The sequence below is a fragment of the Cimex lectularius genome, unplaced genomic scaffold (genome assembly GCF_000648675.2).
Source record: "Cimex lectularius strain Harlan isolate CLEC.00 unplaced genomic scaffold, Clec_2.1 scaffold39, whole genome shotgun sequence".
NCBI classification, from domain to species: domain Eukaryota; kingdom Metazoa; phylum Arthropoda; class Insecta; order Hemiptera; family Cimicidae; genus Cimex; species Cimex lectularius.
The window spans coordinates 1,514,501-1,542,204 of NW_019392653.1; the positions used below are offsets into that span (position 1 = coordinate 1,514,501).

General features: G+C 36.5%; 1 protein-coding gene across 2 annotated transcripts in view; it reads right to left on the minus strand.

Annotated features, from left to right (window-relative positions):
- The window catches only part of LOC106661099 (neurogenic locus Notch protein), a 111,802-nt gene that overhangs the window by 22,884 nt on the left and 61,214 nt on the right, over positions 1 to 27,704 (minus strand). The window contains exons 5-7 of one of the 2 annotated variants that reach the window (XM_014384274.2): positions 23,628 to 23,761; positions 15,586 to 15,942; positions 11,056 to 11,211 (exon numbers count right to left, since the gene is read on the minus strand). In XM_014384274.2, coding sequence (XP_014239760.1) covers positions 11,056 to 11,211; positions 15,586 to 15,942; positions 23,628 to 23,761 — 647 coding nt within the window. Of the gene's footprint in view, positions 1 to 26; positions 185 to 11,055; positions 11,212 to 15,585; positions 15,943 to 23,627; positions 23,762 to 27,704 lie in introns of those variants that run through there. The other variant, XM_014384275.2, reaches the window with a different exon arrangement.

Below are 27,704 nucleotides of genomic sequence, written 5' to 3' on the forward strand. Positions count from 1 at the left end.
AAACGGCTACACTCAATAAAACTCACCTTGACTCGCTTGCAAAGGATCCAAATAAAAATACATTATGTTTAAGTAGAGAACATGCTAGCTCGTCGCATTCCAGTTTAATCTTCTGTTTAGCTCTATTTTGACATAAACCAAGACGGCTTAGGTTTAAATTCGCAAAACCCGATAAAAGGGTTATTCGCCTTTGAATGCTCCCAAAACCAATGCCATCTACACTGTCATGATCGCAATACAATAAGTTAAACAATTTTATCATTAAATCATTAATATAAAAACATTTGTGGCAGTATTATATAAATTGTTTTATAATATTGGGAAATTTATAATGTCTTGGGGAATCGTAGAATTTACATTTATTTCAATTAATATGCGAAAACAGGAAAGCACGTCGAGTTAGTGATGAACTATGCGATTTTTTGCTCTACTAATTTCTAAACCAAAGTAATAACTTATGTTAAATTCAATGTAATAGTACTTAAATTTTCTATTTTTAATAAAATAGTAAAGAATAGAAAAAATTACGTTAGTTTTACATGATTGAATGTTTTCAATGGAAATTTACAATTGAGCGAGGACAACAAAATCGGCCGATTTGTTGCTCCAGTTGTTTACTAATGGTCGGCCCAATAATTAAAACTTTGAAAATTTTGATTCAAATTCAAAGGAGCTGAATGGTCAATTCGTAAATACATTCAGACCAACTCGATGCGGTAAAAAGTCGTTCCGGTCGGAAAAATACACACAAAGATTTGGTCAACCGCAAAAATGATCTCTTGCGAAATGACAATGCAAGGACACACGTATCCCCAATATACAGCCCGGACCTCGCTCCTTCAGATTGCCAGTACGGTCAACGGCTCATTGCGGTTCGGGATTAAAAACTAAATATAAAAAAAGCTTTGTTTTAAACAGACGTTTAAATATAAAATTATAACGCTTACAGAATATCTTGTGACCATTTATTCTGCTGACTTTAATTATTTTTAGCTTTACGAACTTAAACGCTACACTAGTTATTTATTACCTTATCGTGAAATATTTTTTAACTAACCGCTGCTTCAGAGTGAGGTGCGGCAAGGTACTCAGAAATCAGACCTACACTGGTCGCCGTCCGACAAGGGAACATTCTTGGTCCCGTATGTTTATCATTTAAACTGATGACTTTTTTGTACATCTCTTACACCTCCTACACGTATGACATCGCAATACTGTCTTCCATCCCGAATCCTATCCAACCAACCTTCAACGTTCAAGAACCCCTTGATTAATTATTGGTTATTAACCCGCGCGAGAAACAGCTTACGTCACAACTTGTACGCAAGACTTTCACTTAGGGCGAAACTACATGGAGTGCTCTGATATGACAGCTATGAGGTGTCTCTGGTCTTCAGGGCGAGGGGTGAATTACTTCAGCTGAACTGCCAACCGGGGAGACAGGACCGCGCCATCATTTGCTCCTTATGTAACCTCAACGTCCCGGAGACACTCTCCACTTCATGGGAGTGTGCCCCGTTCTGAGAGAGTTCCGCCAAAGGTACTTTGGGAAACGAAGCTGGATGTAGAAGAAGTCATTGCAATCCTCAACGGAAGGAATAACTGGAGGAAGCTTGTGGTGCACCTCACTCACGCCCTGCGGTACCGAAAATACCTGGTTGACCAATTCAATTTTTAAAATCAAAGGTCATTCTAAAGATACAAAAATAGGGATTCATTCAAGATTCAAAAATTGATAAAGCAACTCGACAGACGGCTAAGGCCATTGTCAATTAGCTTTATCTTTGGAAATGTAAAGTTAATGTAAATACTTTGTGTAAATAAAGCCTTTATTCAGTCATTCAATTATTGGTACAAAAACTGTAGGACAAAACTGAATGAGGAAACAGTCTTTCAATGATGGTTCCATGTTCAAGACAAGGAACATCACCTGCGTAAAGTTTATGTGTTCTAACTTACCAATTTTGGAGCAGTATTACTGATAATTATTATTTATTTTCCCTAGAAAAGTAAAACCTTCATGCTTCCCAGGTTTGGGAATTTACTTAAACTAATTTTCCACTACACAAAAAAATATTTATGCGCTTGGGCATGAGATCTGATTTTTGAAATTGTGAAGGTAAGCATGATAAAAGCAAATCGAGCAAAATCAAAAACAAACCCTCTCCAACAGGTAATTATTTACGTAATGTTGGAAAAAGTAAAGTTTTCCATATAATTATACGGCTGGGTCATAAGGAATAAATGCGGAAAAAAATTGTAAAAATAAATTCCATTTTAAAAACTGGTTTTGCATTTTGCATGCCAGCCAAGTATGCCAGTCAAAAAAAAAAATCAAGGTGGTGTGAAGTCTGTTTTTTTTAGTGGTGGTTATGAATGTCATATTGTGAAATGCTTTAATATTGGTGACCCTTGGGATATCCCCTGGTTTATGATTTGTGTTAAGGGATAAACTCCAATCTAGGCGAAATAAGGCGATAAAGTACTGTTATGAAACGTGACTTAGTTAAAGGGAGGGATATTTTTCCCTTAAGAACGAGGGGCGCGTTCTGATCCCTGTCGCGATTAATGGGTCGTGAGGCGTTTCTGTGATTGATTCTAAAGAAGTCTGTGACGGCCATTAAATGTGAAAGGACTAGTTTGAGAAGAGGCGGGATAAAATCTTCCGACACGGCCAGTCTCCAAGTGTAAAAATCCGCATGGAAAATCCGACAATCCCGCCTCCCCCCGAAGGAATCGGGTTCGAATTTATTACAAGTCGTGATGAGGGAGATGCTAAGAAGCCCATAATGTATGCTGATTTTGTGTAAAATTATACTGTTACGGAAGCGTGTATCGAGGAGCGCGCAAACTGGAAACACGCCTAGCAAGGTTTACCATTGGCCTCTAATTGAATCCATTTGAATTTCGACAAATGACCGCTGTCAGAGCCGTACAATAATGACTCATATCAATGATCTTCGAACCGTTTTCATTCCTTATTGAATTATTTCAGCTTGAAGGGTTTTCCGGTTTGAAAAACCTACACACATTGAAGATCAGAATGGGTTCGCGATATATCCGGTTTTTCTTGTTTAAAAACAATCTATTTTACCGGACCAGATATAATTACAGTCTTCAATTCATAATTGCTTCTCCGGAGATTAAGAATCGTCGGCTTTCTCAGATGGCTGTAATAATCCAAGTGGATCACACATGGACTTTTATTGTACCGCAAGGTCATCCTTCTCTGACCATGCAGCGACCCACGTCATGTTCAACCAGTTCTTATCACAATTGAAACTGCAGTTACTGCGTCGTTGGAACTTATTTGCGAACGACTTTTTCATAACATAGTTTAGATCAAGTCACGTGCACTTTTTAACTTGTTTGATCGTCCAATCTAAACCATTCAGTCGGTTGCCAGCGATCAGTACACACTTTACCACCTAGTGATTAAACACAAATGACGGTTAATCGATTTTTAATTGAAGAAATATATGAACTAGTGGATCTGAGATTATCTAGATGAAAAAAAGGAACCACATCTCGTCTGAATATAAGCGCACCATGATGACCGATGTTCTCTATTTACGCCAATTTAGAATCATTACGGATTTTGTAAACAAACTGACATTTACAGGAGTATGTGATTGGGTAAAGGATGACGATGAGTTTGTGTTTCACCTTTTCGATGGGATGATTGGAAAACTACCCCTTGGACGTTATTTAAGACATAGTTTAAGGAGAGGACGTGTTGTACTATAAATTTAGAACCGGTTGTGTACTCTCTTAGCCTCGGGGGGCAGGTTTGTGACTTATGCACCCACCTTTGTCTGGACTGGGCTTGGCCATTGTTAGCTCGCCCTTAACAACCTCTACGTGCTCCTTGTTATATCTCTGACCTCATCTCGCCCCTGATCCGGCGACACCGCGAAGACATGGAGGGTGAAAAAGACATTTGGTATCGAGTTCCGATCGACCTGGAAGGGTGGATTTTAATAAGCCGCCTCTGTTTGGTCAAGGCTGGGAAAAAAAGAGATCTCACAAGGCGACAAATTGTCCAATTATGGCCTGGCACAGTCAGCAACTGGGGCCGTCCTCGACAAAGAGTCTCAATTATTTTTTTTTTCACCCCGTTCAGCAACAGGATTTCCGTTTAACCCGTTCGGCAGATTTCATGCCATGCGGTCGGTAAGAAAACACCGACAATGGAATTCGTCACTAATCACTTCCGACATAGTCAAATCGCAAAGTTATAGCATTATTTGAAAGGCCACAGAACGTTGAGAACACAAAAATAATATTTTCTTCCTAAAATTGATTCATTAGCCTCCACAACCAGTTACAACAAACGTAAATATATTTAAACAATTTTTTAAAAAGAGGTACTTGCAAATAAAACATTCTTTATGAATGTTCATTGGCTTTAAGTGTTGATTGGCCGGTTATTAAAGATGAAGCCAATGACCCAATCTACTGATTTATTGCAGAAAAAAGAACATGAAACAATAAACAAGTCAGGCTTTCAACGGCTAACGAGATGAAGAATGTTAAAATAAGATCTACAATGTGTTCCATTAACTTCAACTTGTTATTCTCCAACGAAAATAACTATTTTAAAACCTAATTCTTGCGTAATTATATAATATTTAAAAGTATATTTATATAATTACTTTATTCATATTTATTTTTAGCCTAACAGTAGTCGCACAATCACATAGGGCATTTTGCGTAAAGGCACATCGAGAATTATTTTTTTTTACTCCTGAAATTATGTACTATGAATAAAATAAAACTCTGAAATATCTGTACACACAAATACACAAAGTTTTGCATGTATTCAAAGAGAAAACAAAAACTATTTGAAATTTAATATAATTTATTGTACAGATCCCAATATTGGGTTCAGATTTTGGCCTAAATAAGAATATGTTTAACATACAAATCATAAGTTTATTTTCAAAATTTGTCCTTGTCCGGGTTTTTAAATAATGAAATAGAATATGCAATGTTCATTTTATGAGCGAAATACTCAAACAACCACAAACCCAACTCTGAAGATGGCGATAGACCAACCCAGACTATAGTCAGATCAAAATGATCGGTAACAACCAAATTACAAGTTATATTTTGTCTTATTGGTATTTGTGCTATTTTGTCAGCTGTCTTTTTATAAAGCCAAGCTGTGGTGTTTTTCTGTGTTGTCCGATGAGGACACAATCAAGCACAAATCTTGATCTTCAAGATAACTTCAAATAATCAAATACATGTTAGAAACAATCATAAAAACAGACCCAACTGTGAAGATGACGAAGGACCAACTCAGCCATGAATGCAGACCAAAATTGAACGGTAACGACCAATTTACAAATTATATTTTGTTTAGTTGGTCTTTGTTCCTAGGCACAATTTTAATCTGTCTAGTCACAATCAATAGACTTTTTATAAATGCAAATGGTGTTTTTCTGTAGTTTAGCTGTTTGCCGATGAGGGCACAATCAAGTAACACGTTGATCAACAAAAATAAGTTAAATAGCTCAAATATCATAACTGAAACAATCACAAAAATCATACAGACACATACTGAGAATGGCGATACACTAACCTACCGAGGACAGGCAGGCAAAAATGATCGGTAACAGCCTCCTTACAAGTTATGTTGTGTCTCATTGGTATTTGTGCCTACTTACAATTTTAGCAATTGTCTTTTGTAAATGCAAGGGGTGTTTTTCTGTAGTTTAGTTGTTTTCCGATGAGGACACAATCAAGTAACACGCTGAGCAATAAAAAGACCTTAAATAGCTCAAGTACGCATCAGATACGCTCACAAAAATCTTACAGACAGGACTAAAGATGGCGACAGACTAACACAGCGAAGACAGGCAGACCTACATGATTGGTGACAGCTATATTTTGTTGCCATATTTGGTTTTGTTGGTATTTGTGCGTACATACAATTTTAGCAATCGTCTTTTATAAATGCAGCGGGTGTTTTTCTGTAGTTTAGTTGTTTTCTTAAATAGCTCAACTAACATATGAGAAACACTCACAAAAATCATACACTACAGATGGCACAGACTTAACCCAGTGAAGATAGGTGACAACCCAAATGTTTGGTGACAGACAAATTATAAGACATATTTTGTTTTGTTGGTCTTTGTGCCTAATTTTACCAATTGTGCCTATCATAAATGCAAGATATAGTGTTTTTCTGCAGTTAGGTTTTTGCCTGTTGAGCACCAAGTTGATATTTAAAGAAGACTTCAAATAGCTCAAATAAATTATTTAACAGTTTTCCTTTCACTTCTCATAAATATTTACACCCGGGATAGAAAAGCTAACTGGGATTTGGAAGATAAATTGCATATTTCAGAAAAGGAGGGCATTTGTTCCCCCTGGGGTGAGTAATTGAGTGACAAGTCTCAAATGTTTGGAGAGGTCGTGGGCGGATTTCTCGTCGCTATTTATTGTCCGGCGGGATGAAGGATTATCCATTAACGTGGAAGCGTGAAATCCCCTCTTTTTTTGTCGTTGTTGTTATTTACTCAGCCACTGTGCTTCGTGAGAAAGCGGTTAAAGTGAATAATATCCAGAGAACAAATACCATGGGAAAAATACTTGGTGCGTTATCCCTCAAACAAAAATACCGTCTTTGAAAGACATCTCGGGGTCACTGTCGCGGTGGCCGGTGCTTCTCAAGTCAAAGGTGAAGAATATTTGAACTGAAAGGTTACCCCCTTCGCAGACGTTTCGCAGCAGTTAAAACTTTTAGCACACTGTTTCACCGAGTACGATTTATCGCCTCTCTCGCCCGAGAGCTCACGGAGAATCTTGCCAAGTCATATGGTCGTCCTCCGGCCCATCGTTTTTCTCATTTATAATCGGATGGAAGCAATTTGTTCGAGGAAATTGAGCTATTCCAAACAGCGTTCGAACTCCTGTCCACAGATATGGTACCGGTTCGTTTCAGCCCATGAGTCAAGGGTTAAATTAAAAGCATTAGTTTAAAAAAAATGCGCCTACATAGATCATAAAGATTTGAAAGTGGGCTGATACATAATCAGGATTAAATTTGGACGTTGCACATTTTAAAACAAGTGAAAAATTTAATTCCATTTGATATAAATAATGTATATTACTTTTCAACGGCCTGCCTGCTGGGAGCGAAATAAATTTATCTGTAAGACAGATAAATAATAAATAGGATTAATTTAATTTTATTCTTGTTTTTAACCTTCAACTCTAAACTTTTTTTATTCTTTCACGCAATAAAACTCTAATTCTTGAGGAGTATACATTTTGTTTTTGTATCAATTTATTTATTATACACTCACATAGAAGGTAAAGAAAATTTGCCAGGACAAAATTATTAATAATAACATCAAGAGAAATAAGAATCTTTTTTGTCGGCGGGATCTTTACGCTGTTCCCGGCATTCCGAGAATAAGGAAATAAAGGATAACATCATAGTTTGCCAACATACACTGTCATCGTGACAGAAGTCCGTTGTTTGCTTTTCCTTTGAAATGGGTCGGCTCACTACAACCGTCTTAATTTTTTGTTCGGCCGGGGGAAAATTGCGGAAAATGCTGACGGGTTTATTCAGCACGTGGACCATATGAAAATCAGCATATTGATGTAATTACAAAAGTACTTAATTAATAAAAATAATGATCTTTTAATTTTATTTTGTTTAAGAATTTGATTCTTGTACAAAATGGAGTTGGGTACGTATTTTGAATATTCACTGATGAAGTTACAACTTACAATTTATTTTTATGTATTTGTTTGTGGCACATTAATGTTTTGTGGGGGGGGGCAAAGTTCTTACAATAACGATGTGTCTGCCAAGTTGACTATGAGAGAAATTTGTATAAAATAACATGAAGAAAATTTAATTCTGCAGATAAATAAACAAAATCCTAATATCTTTAATTCAGTTATAGTGAGCCCATTTTATATTTCGAGCAATTTGATCAGATTTTGTCTTTTTTGAAGGGTACCATTAATATAAAGGTATTTGTTTTTTAATTGGTTTTCTGGTCTGTAAATTAGTATAGAATTGAAATTACAATTTTCATAATTAGGGTCTGGCGGGAAATATTTTTCTAGAGTTGATTTGAAAAAAGGACAGTATAATAAAAAATGAGACATAATTGCTAAATTGTTCTAAGTTGGGCAAAAACATCTGGAGAGCATTTGCACTTTTGTCCATATAAATTGGCTAATAATCCTAATTAATTTAAAATCTAAACACCGTTTGAAATATGTTTCTGAACAGTCCAAATCACTGATGTTTCGGAAGTGAGAATCCGAATGGGAAGAAATTGCCAGCTCTCTAGGTCTACACTTAAAGATTTATTTTCAAATTTTATTTTATTTTTATTTATTTAATTTTTTGGCATTGTAGTCACACTTTGTGATTTACAGATGTTGGGATCCAATCATCTTGAGAGATTTTTTTATTCTTTGTGCCCGATTAAATAGAATATTTTTGTTTTCCACGACGGACCAGACTAATATAACAATGTTTCTGGATAGATCCAACTGGGAGGGCGAGCCCTTTACCCAGAACTTTAGCATCTGGTCAAAAATTTTAACTTTTAGGGGTAGGAAACCGGTCACTGTTCGAATATAGGCACTACAGTAGAATTTTGGCAAATGTTGTAAGGCTTTTAGGAATCTTAGCATTACTTTTTCAACTTCATCTGCATAGCAGGGAGCCCCGATCTCTCGCAACAGAACTGAACGATTGTTTTGAACTTTTAATGTCATATTTTTCAGATTTATAGAAAACGAGTATATTTAAAACTCATACATAAACATAAAGGGATTATAACATTACTCTTCTTGACAAATTATTCCGCTGTTTTTCTGAATTTTCCAGAGGATAACAAGGAACTCCCAAGTAAATAAAATTATTTAAAACGTGTGGTGATTAGTGACCGTTAATCGATAATTATTCATAAATCGTGAGATGCGGTCTGGTGTGATGTAGGTTTCAGAAAAACGTTTTCTTTATCGTGCCAACGTTTCGATCTTTATTGAGATCATCTTCATTATTTAAAACTGCCACGGTCGGTCTTTTCTTTGATATTTTAGCGTAACTGAACTCGACTTCTGATATGGTACAATGGTTGGTTTTTGGGTATTCACAACTATTCGAATCACAGTATTTTTGTAGCAGATGCAATTTGAATTAGGCATCCTTCCATGAATAGGCAGTTATGGCTACATCATCTACATCATTAAGAGGTCTCAAAGCAATTAATTAATTCATTTGTCTATAAGAATTTCTCTAGTGTTACAATTTGTTGATAAATGTGTAAATATAAAAATAAATAAATAAACTTGTGAAAATAATAAATAAATTTAATAAATATATTTTTTTATAAGCCATTATTTCTTGATGACCTTATTTACTTATTCTTTTGGCTAAAGATAACTTTTTTTTGTCTAAGAGACCCCATCATTATCGAAAATATACCCGAAACAATTATCAATTTAAAAGAAAAAAACTAAAAATTGAAAATGATATGATTGTTTTTTAAATAACTTTTAGGTAATAACTAACATATATGATAACTGAACCCGAAACGTCCATTATAAAAATAACAACAACAAAATACCTCAAAACAGAGTTGGCCTTTAACCCAAACAATAAATAAATAAAACTTTATAGAGGTTATAATATAATAAACAATCAGGAACTACTTGCTGGTAAATTGATGTAAAATCATGGAATTTTCTATTTGTAAATAATACTTAACGCAAATGAATGATTTCATCGGTATTTTACCCGATTATTCTATAATATAAATATAGAGAGAAAAATTTTCCAAGGTACTTCGTTAGAAATAAAGACAATCTCGCACTTAAGGTCGCATAACAGTTCTTTTCTCTTTATTTTATTTGTGCCTTTATTTTATACGTGCTGGCCGTTTTTATCAAAAAATTTATTTACAAACGGAAAAAATGGCAGAAAGTATCTGTGGCTGAATAAAAATCCAATTGAAAACAGACTTCCTTGTTGTCCAATCAAATTGAACTATTGTAAATAACGATATAAATATGTAAAAACAGCTTTTGTACAGAGGTTGGCTTTATTTATTTAATAAACTTTTTCCAAGACGAATTAACGAAGTTTAACTGTCTAGATTTTATTTACTTAGTTAACATCGTTTTACAGTAGTTAACAGCCTTCAGCAACTTCCAGAACCATCTCTCCTGTTAGGAAGAATGCTTCATGAATTGGACGAAAGGTATCAGACATTCTGTTTTTAAATTCTTTGAAAAGTAAAATACACGTTAAAATAAAGTAATTTCTGTCATACAGGAGGGTTTTACGTTCAACTCATTGAGTGTCGCAGTCGAGTGGTCAAAACTACTTTAAAATACTTTTTTTTTAAATTATTTTCAATAAAAAATCTGTGAACTATCCCGTAATACGAACTTGGAACCTCTAGCGTGGCATATAGCACCGGGGAAGGTGAAGGGATGATTTCATTATAGGATCAACAAAAACTTTGGTCGATGGCTAAAATTCTGTCGAGGAAGAACAATGAAAACTTTACGAAGGGGATTTGAGATTTTAGCTACAACTCTGAGGCTGTTGGCACTTGTACAAAATATGGAACAAGAAATAAATTCCAGAGAACTGTTTTCAGAAAGCGGAAAATAATGATGCTAAATACAACTAGGCTTCTCAGGTTTGTCTCTAAGAGCAACCGGTAGCCCAAAGAGAAACGGGTGTGCGGGGCCTAGTAAATTTGTTGGATTTAAGGAAGCAGCTAGACACTTCGTCGCAACTACTTGAGACGTTTCAGCTTATATAGTCTGAGTAAGACCTCAGCTGTTCCTGATGCCTCCTTTTGTTATGAGTCGTTTGTAAGCAGTTATAAGCACTGCAGATGTATGTAGTATTTGTAATTTGAACATAAGGTGAAACTCTCTTGCCTATTCTATTGCAATCCTATAAGGGAAGCCTTTCTAAAGTAATAATAAGGGTTTCTCCAGAACAAGGTACTAACAAGATTTAATGTTTTTTACAGTGAAAAATAATCAATCACTTACCTTGGGCACATTCGTCGATGTCTTCAGAGCAGTCGACGCCTTTGTAGCCGTAGGTGCAGGAACAAGTATACGAACCGTTGATGGGACTAGTATCGCAATTAGCACCGGCTTGGCAAGGACTAGAGGTGCAAGCGTCATCCAAATGGCAAAGTAGACCTAAAAAATCAACAATTATTTTTTGTGTAATCCTGAGAAAAAGCATGGTATAATATGTAAATAATGAAACGGTCTCGGTATAGACAAAGGTGAGGACGGATCATCACGACTGCCTCATCGCACGGCCAAATCAAAATTCCACGAAAGGCCCGCGGCCAGATCCGTATCGGTTATGATGACGTTGATCATCTCGATGCACGGCGGACCCAAGACAATGTAGAACCGCCTTTCCCACCTTTAACCTTTGTGCCGCGGCGTAACTCAGTAGGAGGCGGACTTTCTCCGCTCCCACTGTGTCCACTGGACAACATTCTGGAAGGGACTTTTTTTTTCGAAGTTCACAAGCTTGGGATTTTTTCGCAGGGACGGCTTTTTGCCTCTTTGCCGACGGAAGATCAAAGAGGACCAATGTATAACTGCGTGTCGCAATAATAGTCGTTTGCTTTTTTGTTTTCTTTCTAATTATTTCCAGTAGTAAAAATATACAAAAAAAGGAGGATCGAATGAACAAAGAGACAACTTCATTTATAATATAGCTGAATTTATAGGGTTAACCAACCTGAACGCGTCCCAAAAATTTTTCTTGGTAAATGTACAATTTTGTTTTAAACATTGTGAAATATTTTCGGAAAACTGAAGTTCAGAATATTCCTTAATGCATATATGTTTAGCATGTCATAATTGACCTATTTAATTAGTTCAATTAATTATACTTTCATCTCATCCAAAACTTTAGATAAAAAGTATAATTAATTGAAATATACCTTAATTTTAAAAAAATCTAGGATGATGTAACATGGGTTATTGACCAAACGGATATTTTTCTTTGTAAAAAATGGGAATGACTTTCGAACTACATAATAACATACACTTTTCACTTTAAAAAAAGTATTGACAGCAATTGGGTATGCGTATTCAAAATTACTTGTTTATCATGTATTTGTATCCAGTACATTGATATACATATTGCAACTGTTCTGTATACTGAAAACCCCGATCACAACACAAACACTATGGCTATAAATACAAAGGACACGTGTTATCCGAAGCAAGCCAACACAACACTTAATTTGTTATCGTAAAAAAGGCGAGGTCTCAGAGGTGGCAGTGGAGAGCCTTGATCAGTAGGGTTAAAGTATTGCAGTGAAACTTGAAGAAGCAAACACGGATAGAATAAGGAGCTACGAGAATTATTCTTGATACTTTTTATCGGAATGCTTAGATTAGTTTTATAATATAATATGGCTCGGTGGTATCCCACAACTCCACTCCGTTTGTCCAATGTAGGTCGAAGTAATGACAAACAAAGTGTTTGTTCTTTAGAGTCATGTCTGATTTCGTTCTTTAAAGTCTTCGTAGTTGCCAAGTCGTCCGTTTAGTTCTTGTCGCTCGAGTCTTAAGTTGGGGATACCACGTCAGTCTAGGTATCTGACTTGAATGGAAGGCGATAGCTCCATGTTGTTGATGTCCAGTGGAGAGAAAGACGGTTTTTTCGATGTACACTGTACATTTTTCTTCGTTCAGCGTTGTCCTCCACTTTTCGAACTACCCTTTGATAAACTCAAGCTGCTCCTGGATGTTACTTGGATAGGCCTGGGATTCCAAGTCAGTCTACTAAATACAGTCCTAAGTATTTAACCAGGGCTGTTTTAAGTAAACGTAATTGGAGTGCATATGACATGGTTAAGTTTACTTCGATGAGCTCAAGATGCTCCTGGCTATTGGAGTATAGTAGTACAATGCTGTACCGTTGAAAATAGTATTTAATGGGTACCAAGAATGTCTCCTTGTGGACGCCTCCTTGGATCGGTCTGGAGAACGCAACCCTGCACTTTACTTCGAAGGAACGATCTGCTATATAGGGTTTGAGGGTTAGACAATAAAGAGTTGGTACTGACTGCTTTACTTTGAAGAGAACTCCCGGGTTGTAAAAAGCTTGGGACATGACGAGGAACACCTGAACCCTTGCAGAATCGTGGAATGAAGCATTAGTATTATTCGGTTTGGAATTTCGATATCTCTCGCAATATAATTCGTACCGTTTTCCCAAATGGTCGATTTCCAATTTGAGAAAAATTGTACTAGATCAAAAGCACTCTCCAATGGTACAAACTTTATGGGAATTTGGATTTAAAACGTTTACGTTACATTTATGAACCCGACAAATCTTCAAAATTTTTAATTTTATATTAAAACTCAAAGATTTTTCAACAAAATATTATGTACTTGCAAAATTCCCTATATTTACAAAGAATATGTCCTAGGGCACGTTCAAGCACACCCTCTATATATATTTATTTCTTAAAAGTTATACTATATAACATTGAACATACATAAAAAAATGCTAGCGTGAGAACATAGAGAAGATAAACATTTGTCTCGTGTTTATAGGACAACCATGATTTAATGGAAAACTGACGGGCATCCTAGAAGACTAAACAAAATGACTTATCATATTCTAGATTTAAGCGATTGGGCTTTGTTTATTAAAGCTAAGGGCTTCAGAAATATAATCAATATAGAGAAAACCCCTAATATAAATGTAGATTTTTTTTGCGTAAGGTCATCGTTTATAGCCTTACTGACAAATGAACTTAATTGAATTTTCAAATTCGGTTGAAATAATCACCCCCCTGGAGAATTGGGCAACGTAATTGGCTTCCAATCGGATAAGAAACCTTTTGAGGAAATCGAAAGGCTCACCGCACACGTGCACGATGACAATTATGAGATGTCCCGTCGTCGTGTCGTCTGGAGAAAGCCGGGCTAATAACCGCGGACGCACTTAATTAATTCCCTACTTCAAGTCTTAAAATTTCGTAATCCGTGGGAGATGAATTGTAATAAAAGATCGCTGAGGGGTATCACGGTTCCCTGATATTAATCTGTACTCCGGCTTAATGGTTCAAAAGAGTTCTCGGTTCGGTTTTAGCCAGGGGCGCGCACGATACTCCGAGTCGATTCCGAAGCACGATATTTCTCCGACTTTCCCTTTATTCACAATACCGAACAGCAATAACAACACATGTTGGGAAATCGCGCTGATATAAACAACAAAAATAAGAATTCCAGAATGTGGCTGAATTTCCTTTCCAAGCGTACAAGCACGGTGTTAGATAAGTTTCCAGAAAATCGTGCATTCATATCAATCATGCAAACTTACAACAAAACTAACATTCGACCAGGAGGTCAGGGGTTAAACGATCGATTTTTTTCCCTCTCGGCTGGTATGAAATTACATAAGGAACTGAGGTTAAGTGACCGTCACTACCTCCCTTTCACACTCCTACAGGCATATTGCCTGTCACTTCGAATTTAAATTACAATTCAATGCCATGCCTCAAAACATATTTAGTAAGGCTTTGGTTAACACCATAAGTACGCCATAATGGGCTAGATCGTCTTTTTTTAATTTATTTATTTATGCAGGAAGCTTCATGTCAAGATTATCGTTTTCGGGTACCGAATACGTGATAGGATGGATCGACAACGCTGTCGCCTGCGCATTTTAATGCCAATATGATAAACACACGATCGATCGCCCTTTAAGAAATTAAATCAGCACTTACCACCTAGCGAGGAGCTGATCTTATCATATATCAGTCCTCACAGACACGTATTGACTCTATTCTCATCTGCTGACAGCTCAGAAAAACCGAAGAACGCTGCTACATCTTCACAATTTAATTCTTTTAAAAATTTATCAACTCCAAATCAATCGAAAATAGATTCAAACCAAAGCTTTCAAAGAGGATTGAATGGCGTTGTGTATGGGTTAATAAAACATATCTAGGACGGTATAAGGTATGTGGCAGGGAGTGTTCGGCTCTGGAACTATTCCGAAGTACCAGTATCTTCCAAGCTGAAGTCCACACAGTTGAGAGATCTACTCAGTTCGACTGAAGAAACAGTACAAAAACAATAGAATAGCTATCATGTCAGATAGTCAGACAGCGATCAGAGCATTAAGCCCAAACATTATTGCTTAAAGGTGATACTGAATTGAAAAACTAAATGAATAAGAACCTACTAAAGTGTTTTGGAATGAAAGAAACAACACAATGCATCAGAGAAAACAGGAAAGGCTTCGAATCCTAACTGGATTCATTAATGGACATCTTTTAAGTATATCAGCTTGATCATCTCCCATTGTATGGCTAGTTCTGCCTGAAGAGATTCCCGAGAAGCACATGGGAGGAAGAACACACAGGCCAACCACTGGAGTTTACGGAATTACCGGCAGTCAAAACCAAAAAGATGATAGGAGACGTTGTCGGTTCGCATACCTCACCACAATATTCACCGTACGTACTTGTACAATGTAAATAGAATTCTAAGAATACAAAACTTCCAATTATACAACTTCAAATTTACCTGTTTTTCCGGGTGTACACTGGCAGTAGAAGCTACCGACTCTGTCGATGCAGGTGGCACCGTTGAAGCAAGCAGCTCCCTGACAATCGTCGATGTTCTTCGAGCAGTCTTTTCCAGTCCAGCCGTTAACGCAGATGCAGGAGTAGCCGCCGATGGTGTTGGTGCACGTTGCACCGTTTTGACAGACGCTAGGCCGCAGAGAGCACTCGTCGATGTCCTGCTCGCACAGATCGCCGGTGTACGTCGGCGGGCATTGGCATCTGTACCTGTTCACGTCGTCAACACAGACACCACCATTCTGGCACATGTGTCCTGGACAGTCGTCGACGTTTTCCTCGCAGTTCTTCCCAACGAAACCTGTAAAAATCACACAGTTTACAACTTTATTCTTAAGAAAAGATAATGAAAAAGAAACAGCCAGGTGGAAATTTCAAGTAGCATCGTATCAATATTAACATTTAAAATGAACTTTTTAAATAAATTTTAACCTAAACGATCTGATAAGAAATACCTCATTATGTTGTGAACCTTAATTGAGATATACGTAAGATGTTTTAAATGTCGGCAAGAATGTGACAATCCGAAGCTCTATGTACGCGGCCCGCGGTTGAATTTATGCCCCAGAAGATACACGAGATAAAAGCAGTACAAGGAAATACATCTCGGTTTACCTAGTAAGGCGCTCACGGGCAGATGGTCACGAATGATACCACATCCCAATTAACCGGGAGCATAAATTAGGATTTGCTCGAAATCTCCATGGACTAAATCACAATGCGACTCGATAGAAAGCGTGGATCGACCCCCCTTCGGCACTTATTGTACGACGGATTAGCATTTCTTTAGTGCTTTGTTGTCGGGGCTCTTCTCAAATTCTATGGACGATTTCTATCATACAGGATTCTAAAGGACTATACGGATATAAATACACGGCTGCATGAATACCGACCATCAGTCTCTAGAAGGTTATTACTACCTTTCTCTCTTCAGGACTTTGACTATCGCCATTTAAACAGCCGCGGTATAATTAGGTGTAATTAAATGAGTCTTGGAATAATTTCAAGGCTATCCTTAACCAATTTGTATAAGCAGTAAATATAAAAAATAATTTTGTTTATGGATTATCGTTAATAAATATCGTTAATTGATTCAGACGGTACATATGGAAGTAAAACCTAAAGAATCAATATAAAATTATTTTTAATTATAATAGTCTCCTATGTTTGCGGTTTTAGTACTTAGTTTAGTACTGCTTAGTATGTATAATTAAACTTTTAAACAAAAATATAAAGAAATTGCCACATTTTCTATTAAAAGGAGAAACTATGAAATGATGAAAGGTTGATATTTTATTGTGGGGTTAAGCCAAAAAATTGCTACAAAATTCATTTTCTTTCTTAAACTTAAACTTCTTGTTATGTATAGGTTTAGGTGCATTCCACTCACGGGCACGGAGAAAAAAGTAGTATCTGTAAATGAGGAACAAAGAAACAAGAGTTGACAGGGACTTTTCTCCCATTCATTTGCATTTCCCGTTTTGGTTTCAAGCCCCCTTTTTCGAGTGCTCGCCAGAGCAAAGGGGCCGACCAGTTTAATGTAAATCTATGTAAAGGGTTTTACCGGGATCGTTGTACCCTCTTAAGCCGTCGGCACTTAACAATTTGGCACCTTCCCTGGATCCCACACTGTTTTAAAAGCCGAGGACAATTTACGAGTTACAAGAGGAAGAAATGAAGAAAGCGAACGAATTTCAATCGCCTTTGATAATTGTTTTGACAAGGGATTACTTCGACGTAACAATACCTAACATCCGACAATAAAAAAAAGATCCCACAATTTTCCCTTTTGCACTTTTGCCATTGCGCTACGCCATTGTTACATCATGGGCGAGGAATGCTGCCAGGGTGATAATGATTTTCGGAAAGAAAAGAGTTTTATATGAAGATAATTGAGGAAAAGAGAACGTCATTTGATTCAAGCGAGGTGCCGAGTGGGACGCGGATACCAGATACGCGGTGGTTGCGCGATAGTCGACTGTGGGAACACTGACTATCGCTAACCTACCACTTCCTCCGTCGACGACTGCAGACGATTTGTTGTTTTAGGCACAAATTTGGGGAAAGAGGGCCCCAGTTCACACGAGATAGCCGGACCGACAAATCCATCTTCCTTTTCCGATTTTGTCCGCACCTCCGGAGATAAAGAATAGACGATAATGAACAGTGCAATTTTTTCTAGCGTAACTGCAATAATTTGCCTTCCAATAACGATTTAAATAATGAAGATTTAGTACAGATAGTTTTCTAGTCAAGAAGAATAAATTTACAATGAAAAAATTACCTAAACATTGTCCAAACAGGTATAGCTTATAGTTGGACTTTGAAAAGTTCAACTATAAGTTATACCTGTACAGGTTTTCAAAAATAATCTCTAATGTAGTATGCAACATACATGAAATTAAATCTTTTTGTTATCATATGAAAATGTATCGAATTTTGGAGTAAATTTACCATACATATATAACATAACCGTAGATTCTTCATAAACTCCTGTTCTATCCATTTCTAATGGATTTAATTCTTCTTAATTAATTGCTGTTCTATTTTCTCTGTGACTGTGCCATTCAAACAATTTCGAGTTCAATTTGGTTTAATCAAGTCTATACAGGTACATTAACCAAGATTTGTTTATAAAATAAATATACACAATTTTATTAAAAACTATGAAAGATGCCAAAGCGGGTGTTCCGCAAGGCTACATCCCTGACCCTTCTCTATTCACAATGCACTTCAGAAATTCCTATTTCTTCACATATGCAGACAATACCCCCTTCCTTTTAGCAACCCAGACCAGGTGGGTTTAAGAAGCCTCCAGGACCTCCTGTTTGGAAGAATGTTCAAGAAATCATCAGACGCAACGCAAATCCAAGCAATAACCTTAACCCTATACAGTGACACCTATTATCCAATCAGCTACAACTCTCTTCCTCTCTCTATAATCAATTACATCGATAGACTTATTTGGAACTCGCACACATGATTCGAAAGAATAAAACTGAACTCAAAAGTCTACTTGACAACATATCGAAACTCTCACAAGAAAACAAAACTACACAACATCATTCCAACAAATGTACGTAAATGAATTGTGGGGTTCAACCAAACGTTCCAAACTCGAGAGAATCCAGTCGCTCAGGACCAATATCTTTAGAGCCATTGCCCAAGTTTCCTACTCCGTGTCCAACTTTACTATCCACACAGACCTCCAAATACCGTTTGTGTTCCTAACCGCAAGAAGTCCATACAGACGCGTCCATAAAACCCTCGACCCTGATCCCAACCCCGTAGAGTCCATCACCTTTCCCAAACCCTTTCCGACGAATGGCCTCGCGGTCTCCTCCCTAGTGACAAACATAATTTTACAATATATGACTCATAATTACAACAAAGTTTCTCGTAGCGCAGTTCTAAAGTTTTTGTAACATAATAATAAAAATTAATTGGTTGAAACTTAAATTAACTTTCTATTTAAGTACTTTTATGTTAAACAACACCAAAGAACTTTAAACTGGCAGTTATCTATATTAGCAAAACTGTTCTTTTTTACCATTATGTGTTCAAAAATAAACACTCAACTATACATCAAGCAATGAGGAAACATAAAGTGCTACACATTGTAATTGGCCTTGAAAAAAAGAGCACATAGATTATCAATAGGTCTTAGATAAAGTTTGTTATCATATAATATAAAATGAATAAATCTGGATTCCCAACGTATATATTTGACAAAATATGTTCCTATTTAATTGGCAAAACATTTAAAGTAAAAATAGATAACTACTATTATACACTAAGAACCAAAAGTAATGGAACTCCTCAAGGATCTGTCCTCTCCCCAATATTATTCGACGTCTAACTCCATGATATCGCTTCCAGCATTCCACTGTCAATAGGTTCGCTGATGGTACACAAAAATCCCTTCAAGAGAGTCTGCAACTATTACATTTACTTCGAAATCTCTGACATATGCAATACTAAATATTCAGTCGTAAGAAGACCTAGTGAACCATCCAAACTAGAAGCAAAAAATATTCGGCTGTCATGGGATCAAAAAGACGTAAAAGTATCTGGGCACATATGTAGACAGTCACTTGACACAAAACGAAAAATTAACGAAAGAACATAAAAACTAAGTTCTATCTTATTAGTAACAGCAAGTCACAATTAGTCAAAACTCGTAATAGCCAACAACACAGAGACTTAGAAGTACCAACTCTCCAGGAATTCATCCAAAAAAATTTCAAAACTACCTCAAGTAACTGCACCTCTTAAATTCCAAATTGGACAACCTTCTCAACACTTTCGTTTAAAACCCCGTCTTATTACAGATTTAATTAAAATTCACTCCTAATATTTGAAAGATATAAACTGTGTTATTATAAGTTTATTTGAGTTTAATGAAACCCTACTTCTATGTACAAAATTAAGAAATACAACTTAGTAATACAATCCAGTAATAAAAATATATTAAAAACCCTGACAGTTAAGTTGAATGTCCAGTCTTTCAATATTAAAATTTAATTTAAGCTTTATTATTTATTTTGAAACTTTAACTTATTAGATTTAAGTCCTCAAATAATAATTAACTAAGCTAATTTCATTATTTTTCAAAGAAGTTTTTCAGAACTTTCAAAAATTTATTGAGGCGACTTGTTTTAACCGTAGATTTCGTTTGTATACTTGTTTAACAAAAATATGTACTTTGAAGGTATAATTAAACTGTATAGTCATAAAGGGAAAAATGGGCTTCTCGTTCAAACAAACTGATCGTATGTCATAAAGTCTTAAACGTCGAACTAGGTCCTTATAAACTTTATAAATTTCCATTTAGATTAGTCATCTAAGAGCATCATCTTCCATGTTAAGAGTTAAAAGGATATCATTCTGACCTCACAGAATCAAAAACAATGAGCCCAACGTCGAGTGTTTATTGAACGAGTGTAACAACCTCCGAAGGCTCAGAGGGGATAATATGGCCCAGAGATAATATTTAATTTGCCATCGAGCCTCCGCCATGAATCACAAACAGGCCGGAGGATTGTGTAACCGATGAGGAATCCGTAGTGTTGCTTTATGTGTACAGAGTATAATGCCTGGACGAGAATGATTTGTGTAACTAATCAGTGTTCTGCTGGCTCACCTCGGACAACACTCCGCCCCTCGGGGTCATTGCCGGTGAGTGTCAACAGGGAACACACTCCCACGACACTTTACGAGACAAGTGACTAGGAGGGGAAAAATTATAAGAAACCACAACATCAAAACCTCAAGACTGCATTGTACAGTGTTTACATTCCTGTTGTAGCCTTTTTGAAAGGTGGTCGGAAATAAAAACCTGTTCCTTAAAATAAACAATTCATGCATTGACAGCAAATCTCAGAACAGGTACAAAGACCAAATCGGTCCAACCAGCTTCTATTTATGGGGACAGAAGGATTGTAGATCGAAAAAATCCGAGATCAATCAACAATGGGTGGCAAGTATTAATCTTAGTTACAATTTATTTATAAAAAACATTACTTGTAATAAATCAGCCTATTAATCAACAACGCCCTCAAAGGCTACACAATAAACTCAGAACAATATTTAAAACCATTCGTTAAAATGGTCAACGACTACCAAACAATGGTCACGGCGGTTGAATATATCAAGGAAAAACAACAATTTGAGAAAGGACAAACGGTTGTGAACTCACGTTACCAAAAATAATTTAATGTAAAAAAAATACCAATTTGCTTTCTATTTAAGTGTGTGGTGTTTAGTGACCGTTAGTTAATGATTATTCGGAGATGGTGAAATGCGGTCTGGTGTGACGAAGTTTTAGAAAAGCATTTTCTTTATCGTGCCAACGTTTCGATCTATATTGAGATCATCTTCAGGGCCTGGGATTTACAAACATTGTTTACATTTAACAAATACATGTAGGACGTGGAAAAAGAAGATTGCCCTTAAGATGATCTCAATAAAGATCGAAACGTTGGCACGATCATCTCACGATCGAATCATATTATATTTGAGCAATCTTTGAAGTTTTTTCGGTACTTTATTGTCAAAACTATTTGGTCTCTTATAACCAATCTTTTTTGTCTATATTTTCGTGGTATTACATACTACACATTCGTAGTAAATATATATTTTTTTAAATAGTGAATCTTTTTATAAGCCAAAATTTATTTGTCCGCTGCTGAAATTTTTACAACTTTTACATTCTACGAATGTTTGACGCTAAGTGCCGCTAAATTGGAAGTTCCGTCAAGTCAACAGCAGAACACTTCATTCGCTGCTTTCAAAAAAATATTTAACTACACAACTCGGAATCTCATGAGACCTCTTTCATTAGGTTCAAAATAAGATTGTAGTTTAATAATTGAATTAATTATAGATAAACGGTATCTATACGCGCTAGTGAACGCTAATGAACGAGTATAACGTTCTTAATAATTTATTATGTAAATTATTCGTGTCGCGTTTATGATCTATATCTGATATTCTTCCACCTAAAAAAAACTATCTACTGTATAAAATCTTTCAGTCCAAATGTCACGCCGGTAGTGGAATTCGCTGTGAATTGGATTTAAATTGATTAAACAACGCAATAGGACAAGGAGGTAATGAGGGATTGTTGGGCACAGTGTAGGATTGGCCGTGGGCAGATTGGATGTAAATTGTCCTATTAGGCTACCAGGACAAAGGGAGAGGACGGATCTGGGAAGGACGAACGGCATAATTATTTGCCGTAGGTTAAGGCCGGATAACCATCACGAAACTGCCATTTCAATATTGAAATAACAATCGTAGAACATCTAGATTGATTTTTTTTGGAAGATTTACGATGGAATTTTTGACTGTAAACCGTACCTAAGAAGACAACAAAATCGAGCGAAAAGTTGAACATACTTTGTTTGTAAAAGCAATTTTTTCAGGTTTAGATTTGGCCGAGGCAAGCTATTTAGTACCGAACGAGAGAAAAAAATAAGAGAGAAAGAGATGAGAGAGTGATTGAGTTCGTGAGTGAGTGAGTTAGGTTGAGAGTAAGTGTGAATGAGTGAGTGTGAGAGATCATGGCATAAAATATCTTTTTTTAAAAATAACGGATGATCTTTTTGCAAAGTGCCCAATAAGCAAAAGTTTGTGAACTTAATGTTCATACAAAAGGTAGAGAGTAAAATTTTGAAGGCGAGAAGAAGCGAACCTCATAGAATCTACTCAAATAGCGGACAACAAATCGGATTAGCTTGTAAATTTGTCTGTTTTATATAGAGAGATATATGAAAGTTAGTATAAAAAAACAAAAGCGATAAGTGTGATGATTAGTGACCGTTAGTCGATGATTATTCGGAGATCGCGAGATACGGCCTGGTGTGACGTAGGTGTTAGAAAAACATTTACTTTATAGTGCCAACGTTTCGATCTTTATTGAGAACATCTTCAGGCCTGGGATTTACAAACATTGTTCAAATTTAACAAATAAATGTAGGACGTGAAAAAAGAAGATGGCCCTGAAGATGATCTCAATAAAGATCGAAACGTTGGCACGATCATCTCACGATTTCCGAATAGTCATTAATAAGCGATAAGGTTAAATTTTAAATTAGAGACCATTCATTCTTGAGATGTGTCAACAATGGTCGTTTTTATTTCTAAAGATGTTTGCACGACTTAGAATAAGAAGTGTCGTTTTGGAATGAAATGTAGCTGATGATATTTTTTAAATGGTGCAAGTTAGGCGTTATTTTATAAATTTCTACGGCCGTAAAATCGACTTTTTACCGGCGCTTTGCCCATTTTCTGTTAGAGAACGAATTTAATATCAGATGTCAAAAGCCCGCGTAATTTCTATGCAAATGCCGGTTTCGCGCTCAGTTTAAAAGACCGTTGAAAGGCAAAGGGACAAATAATTGTAAACAATTGTGTGATAGACGGATAGATGCTGGGATCTTGATTTCCACCGGACTTGGCATAGGCACCACCTCGAGAACTTACCTGTAGGGCACTTGCACTCGTACTTTAACGAATCCACCTGTTTGCAGATCCCGTCGTTCTTGCAAGGCGATGGGTCGCAAGGGAAGTACTCGCTCTCGCAGTTGTGCCCTGTGTAGCCGGGCTCGCAGATACATCTGAAAAACATTAAATAAATTATAGTTGCATGGCAAATTATGGTCATCCCAGTAGAAAAGTCAGATATTGAATGCATTGCAAATCCCCGCTAAATTGAATAATATAAGTCATTTCATACATTACACTAACATGCGTTCTCGCAGTTGAAACAAATTTTTTATCAAGAAACAAGAAATCAATTCTAAAAAGTAAGATGAATTACAGTGTGTGAGTTTACTACCCGTCGAATAAGCTAGTGCAGATGATTACATCAAATTTTCCACTCGCTCAGTAGCCAACTAGCTAGCGAGTTTAAACCACTTGTTGCGAATACGCTGTTGTTTTGTTCTTTCACTTGCTGAACTTTTCTGGGTGTTCTAGCGTTAAAAAAGGAAATGCAACCCCTTCAGAACACTTCTCGCTGCACCATATTTCTGACGTCTTTCTATACCCGGTTTTACCCACACTGTTCTATGCCTCAATTGCTGATTTTCGTTTCTTTTAACTCCTTTTTGATAGCATGAACTAAATTAACGACTCCTGCGCGAACTAGTTCCGTGGACATTTTATATTCGGATACTCGCAGCTAGTTCACTAGCAACTATGATGGGACACATAGCTAGTTTACTAAATAACAAACCCAAACACCAGCGATTCCGGCTTCCAACTTTTCGTAGATTGTTTACAACCCGCTAGCAAGGTAGTGAACATGGTTACACTGGGCAAGTTTACTAGCAGTTAATGAATTCGCCGGTTAATAGCTAGTCAACTTGCTCAATGTAATCGAGCCTGAAGTGTAAAGAAAAGATGGCAACGTCAATGGACTGGATCGTCCGAGAAGCTTTTGCACGTGAAGAACACGGTAAATAGGTGACTCTCACAGAATCTAAAGAATCATCCCATCCCGCCTCAGAAATGGCCACATACGGTTGACCACGGGCACGTAGTTTTGAGCCAAAGCCCCAGCATGAGTTCGGCATGTACAGAGAGGTTAATTACTACTTAATTTAAGGGTGTTAATCCTTGGGTCTGTATAAAGAATTAGCAGGAATGTCACAAGTTATAAATACGGTAGCAAATCTTAGTGTCCCCTAATCAGATTTTTGGTATAAACTGGGGTATGCAGGTAATCATATTATTGTATATATAACAAGTTGGTGATAGATATATTCTGCGTTAACTGTTTCGTGAGAATGTAACTAACCCTAACTGAGTGAATAGTATGTAAATAAGAAAGAATATATTTAATATTGGGGCGAGTTTTTAGGTTAAATCTGCTTTTGTTGGGTCCTGAAATGATCTTGTTGTCCATAGCACTCAGATCCTAACTTATGCGGTGATATGGACAAAACCGATGTCTGGTCCCAAACCACCAAAATTCTGGATCGGGTCTTTCTCGGGCAGCTACGAGAAGTCGGCTCAGTTCTGCAGATTTGTGTGCACAATTAAAATTCACTATGTTTTAAACCTTAAGTTTCAGTGCTCTAAGTAGATGTCCATATTAGTTAACCTCGTGAATTATTAATAATTAAAGGCTTAGTGGAGGACAACTAATGGAACGTGTGGGCACAAGGGAATTTGATTTATAAAATTTACATAATCTACTATAATCAATTTTACATCAGACAGTAATGATCAAGGAGCATATTGTAATTTTTATTTAAATTACAACAGGTTTTAAGAACAAGCACAAAAACCATCTTTCAAGATTTTTCACATGGAAAGTATGTAACTCATAGGTTTTTAAATACGTTTTGTTCAATAATTTGTACCACTTTTGTTATTTAGAAACTGAAGATGGTTTATTAGATCGAAACGCGTCTGACATAATAAACGCCTACTGTAGAAAAGACAATTTATTTCGTACCAATCAACTTCTTTTCATTTGTTGTTTCTGGTTAAAAATATTTTTTTTTTTTTAAATTAAGCGCTAAAAATTTGTTGGCCGAGTAATAAGTATTTTACATATATCACGATCGGCTCCACTTGTTAAACCATTCTGCTAGTTTGTTTGTGAGCTGTTTTTTGGTATTTCGCTTTTATGAGAGGTTTTTCTGTGTCTGTTCAAGTTTATGTCCTTTTTATAAGTTGTAATGGTTGACCAAGGCAGGCTAGCCATGGTCTGTAATTTGGTCGTTACTGATCATTTTTGTCTACCTATCTTCGTTGGGTTGGTCAGTCCGACGCTTTTTTTTTTTTTTTTGCCATTTTCAGCGTCTGTGTGATTTCTGTGAAATCAAGTATCTTCTTACACTTCACAAAAATCATGAACGCGTCAGTCAGTCCCTCGAGGATGATAGGCAGGCCAAAAAGATCGTTGACGATTTCAGGTGTGTCACCCCGCAGACAACACGTAAACATTTGACAATTTAAATAGTGACCTTTTTTTACCTAGAATCAAAACGGGAAGCGAATGAATTTTATAGGTGTTTTATACATTCACTTTCTCATTAACTTTTGAGAGAGTATGGTACTAAAGAGGCTCAGTACCTCAAGGGTCAAGAGTTCAACGGTGTATTTTTCCATCAAAAATTACGCCTAATGCCGAATGATAAATATGTGCGATTAATCGTTTCGGCTATCTCGGCAGATAGAAAACTGAAATGAATGTTATCCCCCTGTTATCTGGCATCGTCTGAGAGAAAGGGAATTATCCTGGGTATTCCGCTAATGAACCGACCTCGTCCTCTTCCAGGGACCCATGCGAACCATCTACCATGATTTGTTGTTTTCCCGTTGCGCGACGTCAACACACCTTTCCTCACATATTCGTGCCCTGTTGTATTGGGACGTGTAAAAATCGGGCTTTTAGGGCTGATTACGGGTTCGTCTCCCATGGGACGTGCGTTTGAAGTGTGGGCAAATCGCCGGACTGGCATACGTGAGAAAGACAATATTCACGGCGTGATTTACCAAAAGACCCGAGGGCATCATCTTCTCTTCTCTTCCATCCCCGAACCGTCTATTACATAAATGGCCGCTTCAACCACTTTTCCACAGTGAATTACGATTCGACCTCTCAAAGGCGAACTGGACTCGTTTATAATGGGTAATTCAGGTGGCTTTATGAGGTCTCTACTCTCGGTAATGACTCCCTATGGGCTCGCAAACAAAACAAAACATGAAGTAACGAGATACGGATTATACTAGAGACTCCCTCCTGACAATTAGATAAAACTTACTCGGTTTCGACATCAAGAATCCATTTCCTCATTTTTTTGCCCCTTTTCTTTCGCAGAGCAACAGATCACGAGCAATCCTCTCAAAACGAACAACGCATGAAGCAACATGGCAAAATATTTAGCTGTTCGACTAACTGTTCTTTTGTTAATATCAAGACACGAAAATAAACCAATACAACGTTAAATACTGAAATTTTGGGTTGGTCTTAAATAAAAAGAAAACGTAATCATCAAAAAGTCTAGCTTATATTTTCATATTTATTACGTACAAAATACACTTATTAATTGAAAAAGTGGTTCAAATAAGAGTGACTTATTTATTTGAATGAGATTAGATTTTTGTGGAAGTAAGGTGGCAATGAACTTGAAAGAAACCGAAAACAGGTTAGAATGGCAGACGGATTAATATTTCATATATGATAATACAAATATAACTATCTATCGGTAAATAATACATAAAGAGACATAAAAATAGATAGGTAGACTGAAAGAGTGTGACAGGGCAAGAAAAATGGAGAAGTTATTTAAAGAGATAAAGTAATATTTGTATTGTAGGAATTATTGATGTTCATATAGACATCTTACATTTGCAGCTATGTGTATGCAAATATTAAAACCGAAATAAATAAATAAATTGTGAGTAAAACGATAATGGCAGTGAGAGGGAGAGAAAAACAATGCCAAAATATGGGAGATAGGTAATTGGGAAAGATTAATTATTATTTATTATTAATTATAACTATTATAAATTGTAATGAAAAGCGATATCACTTAATTGACC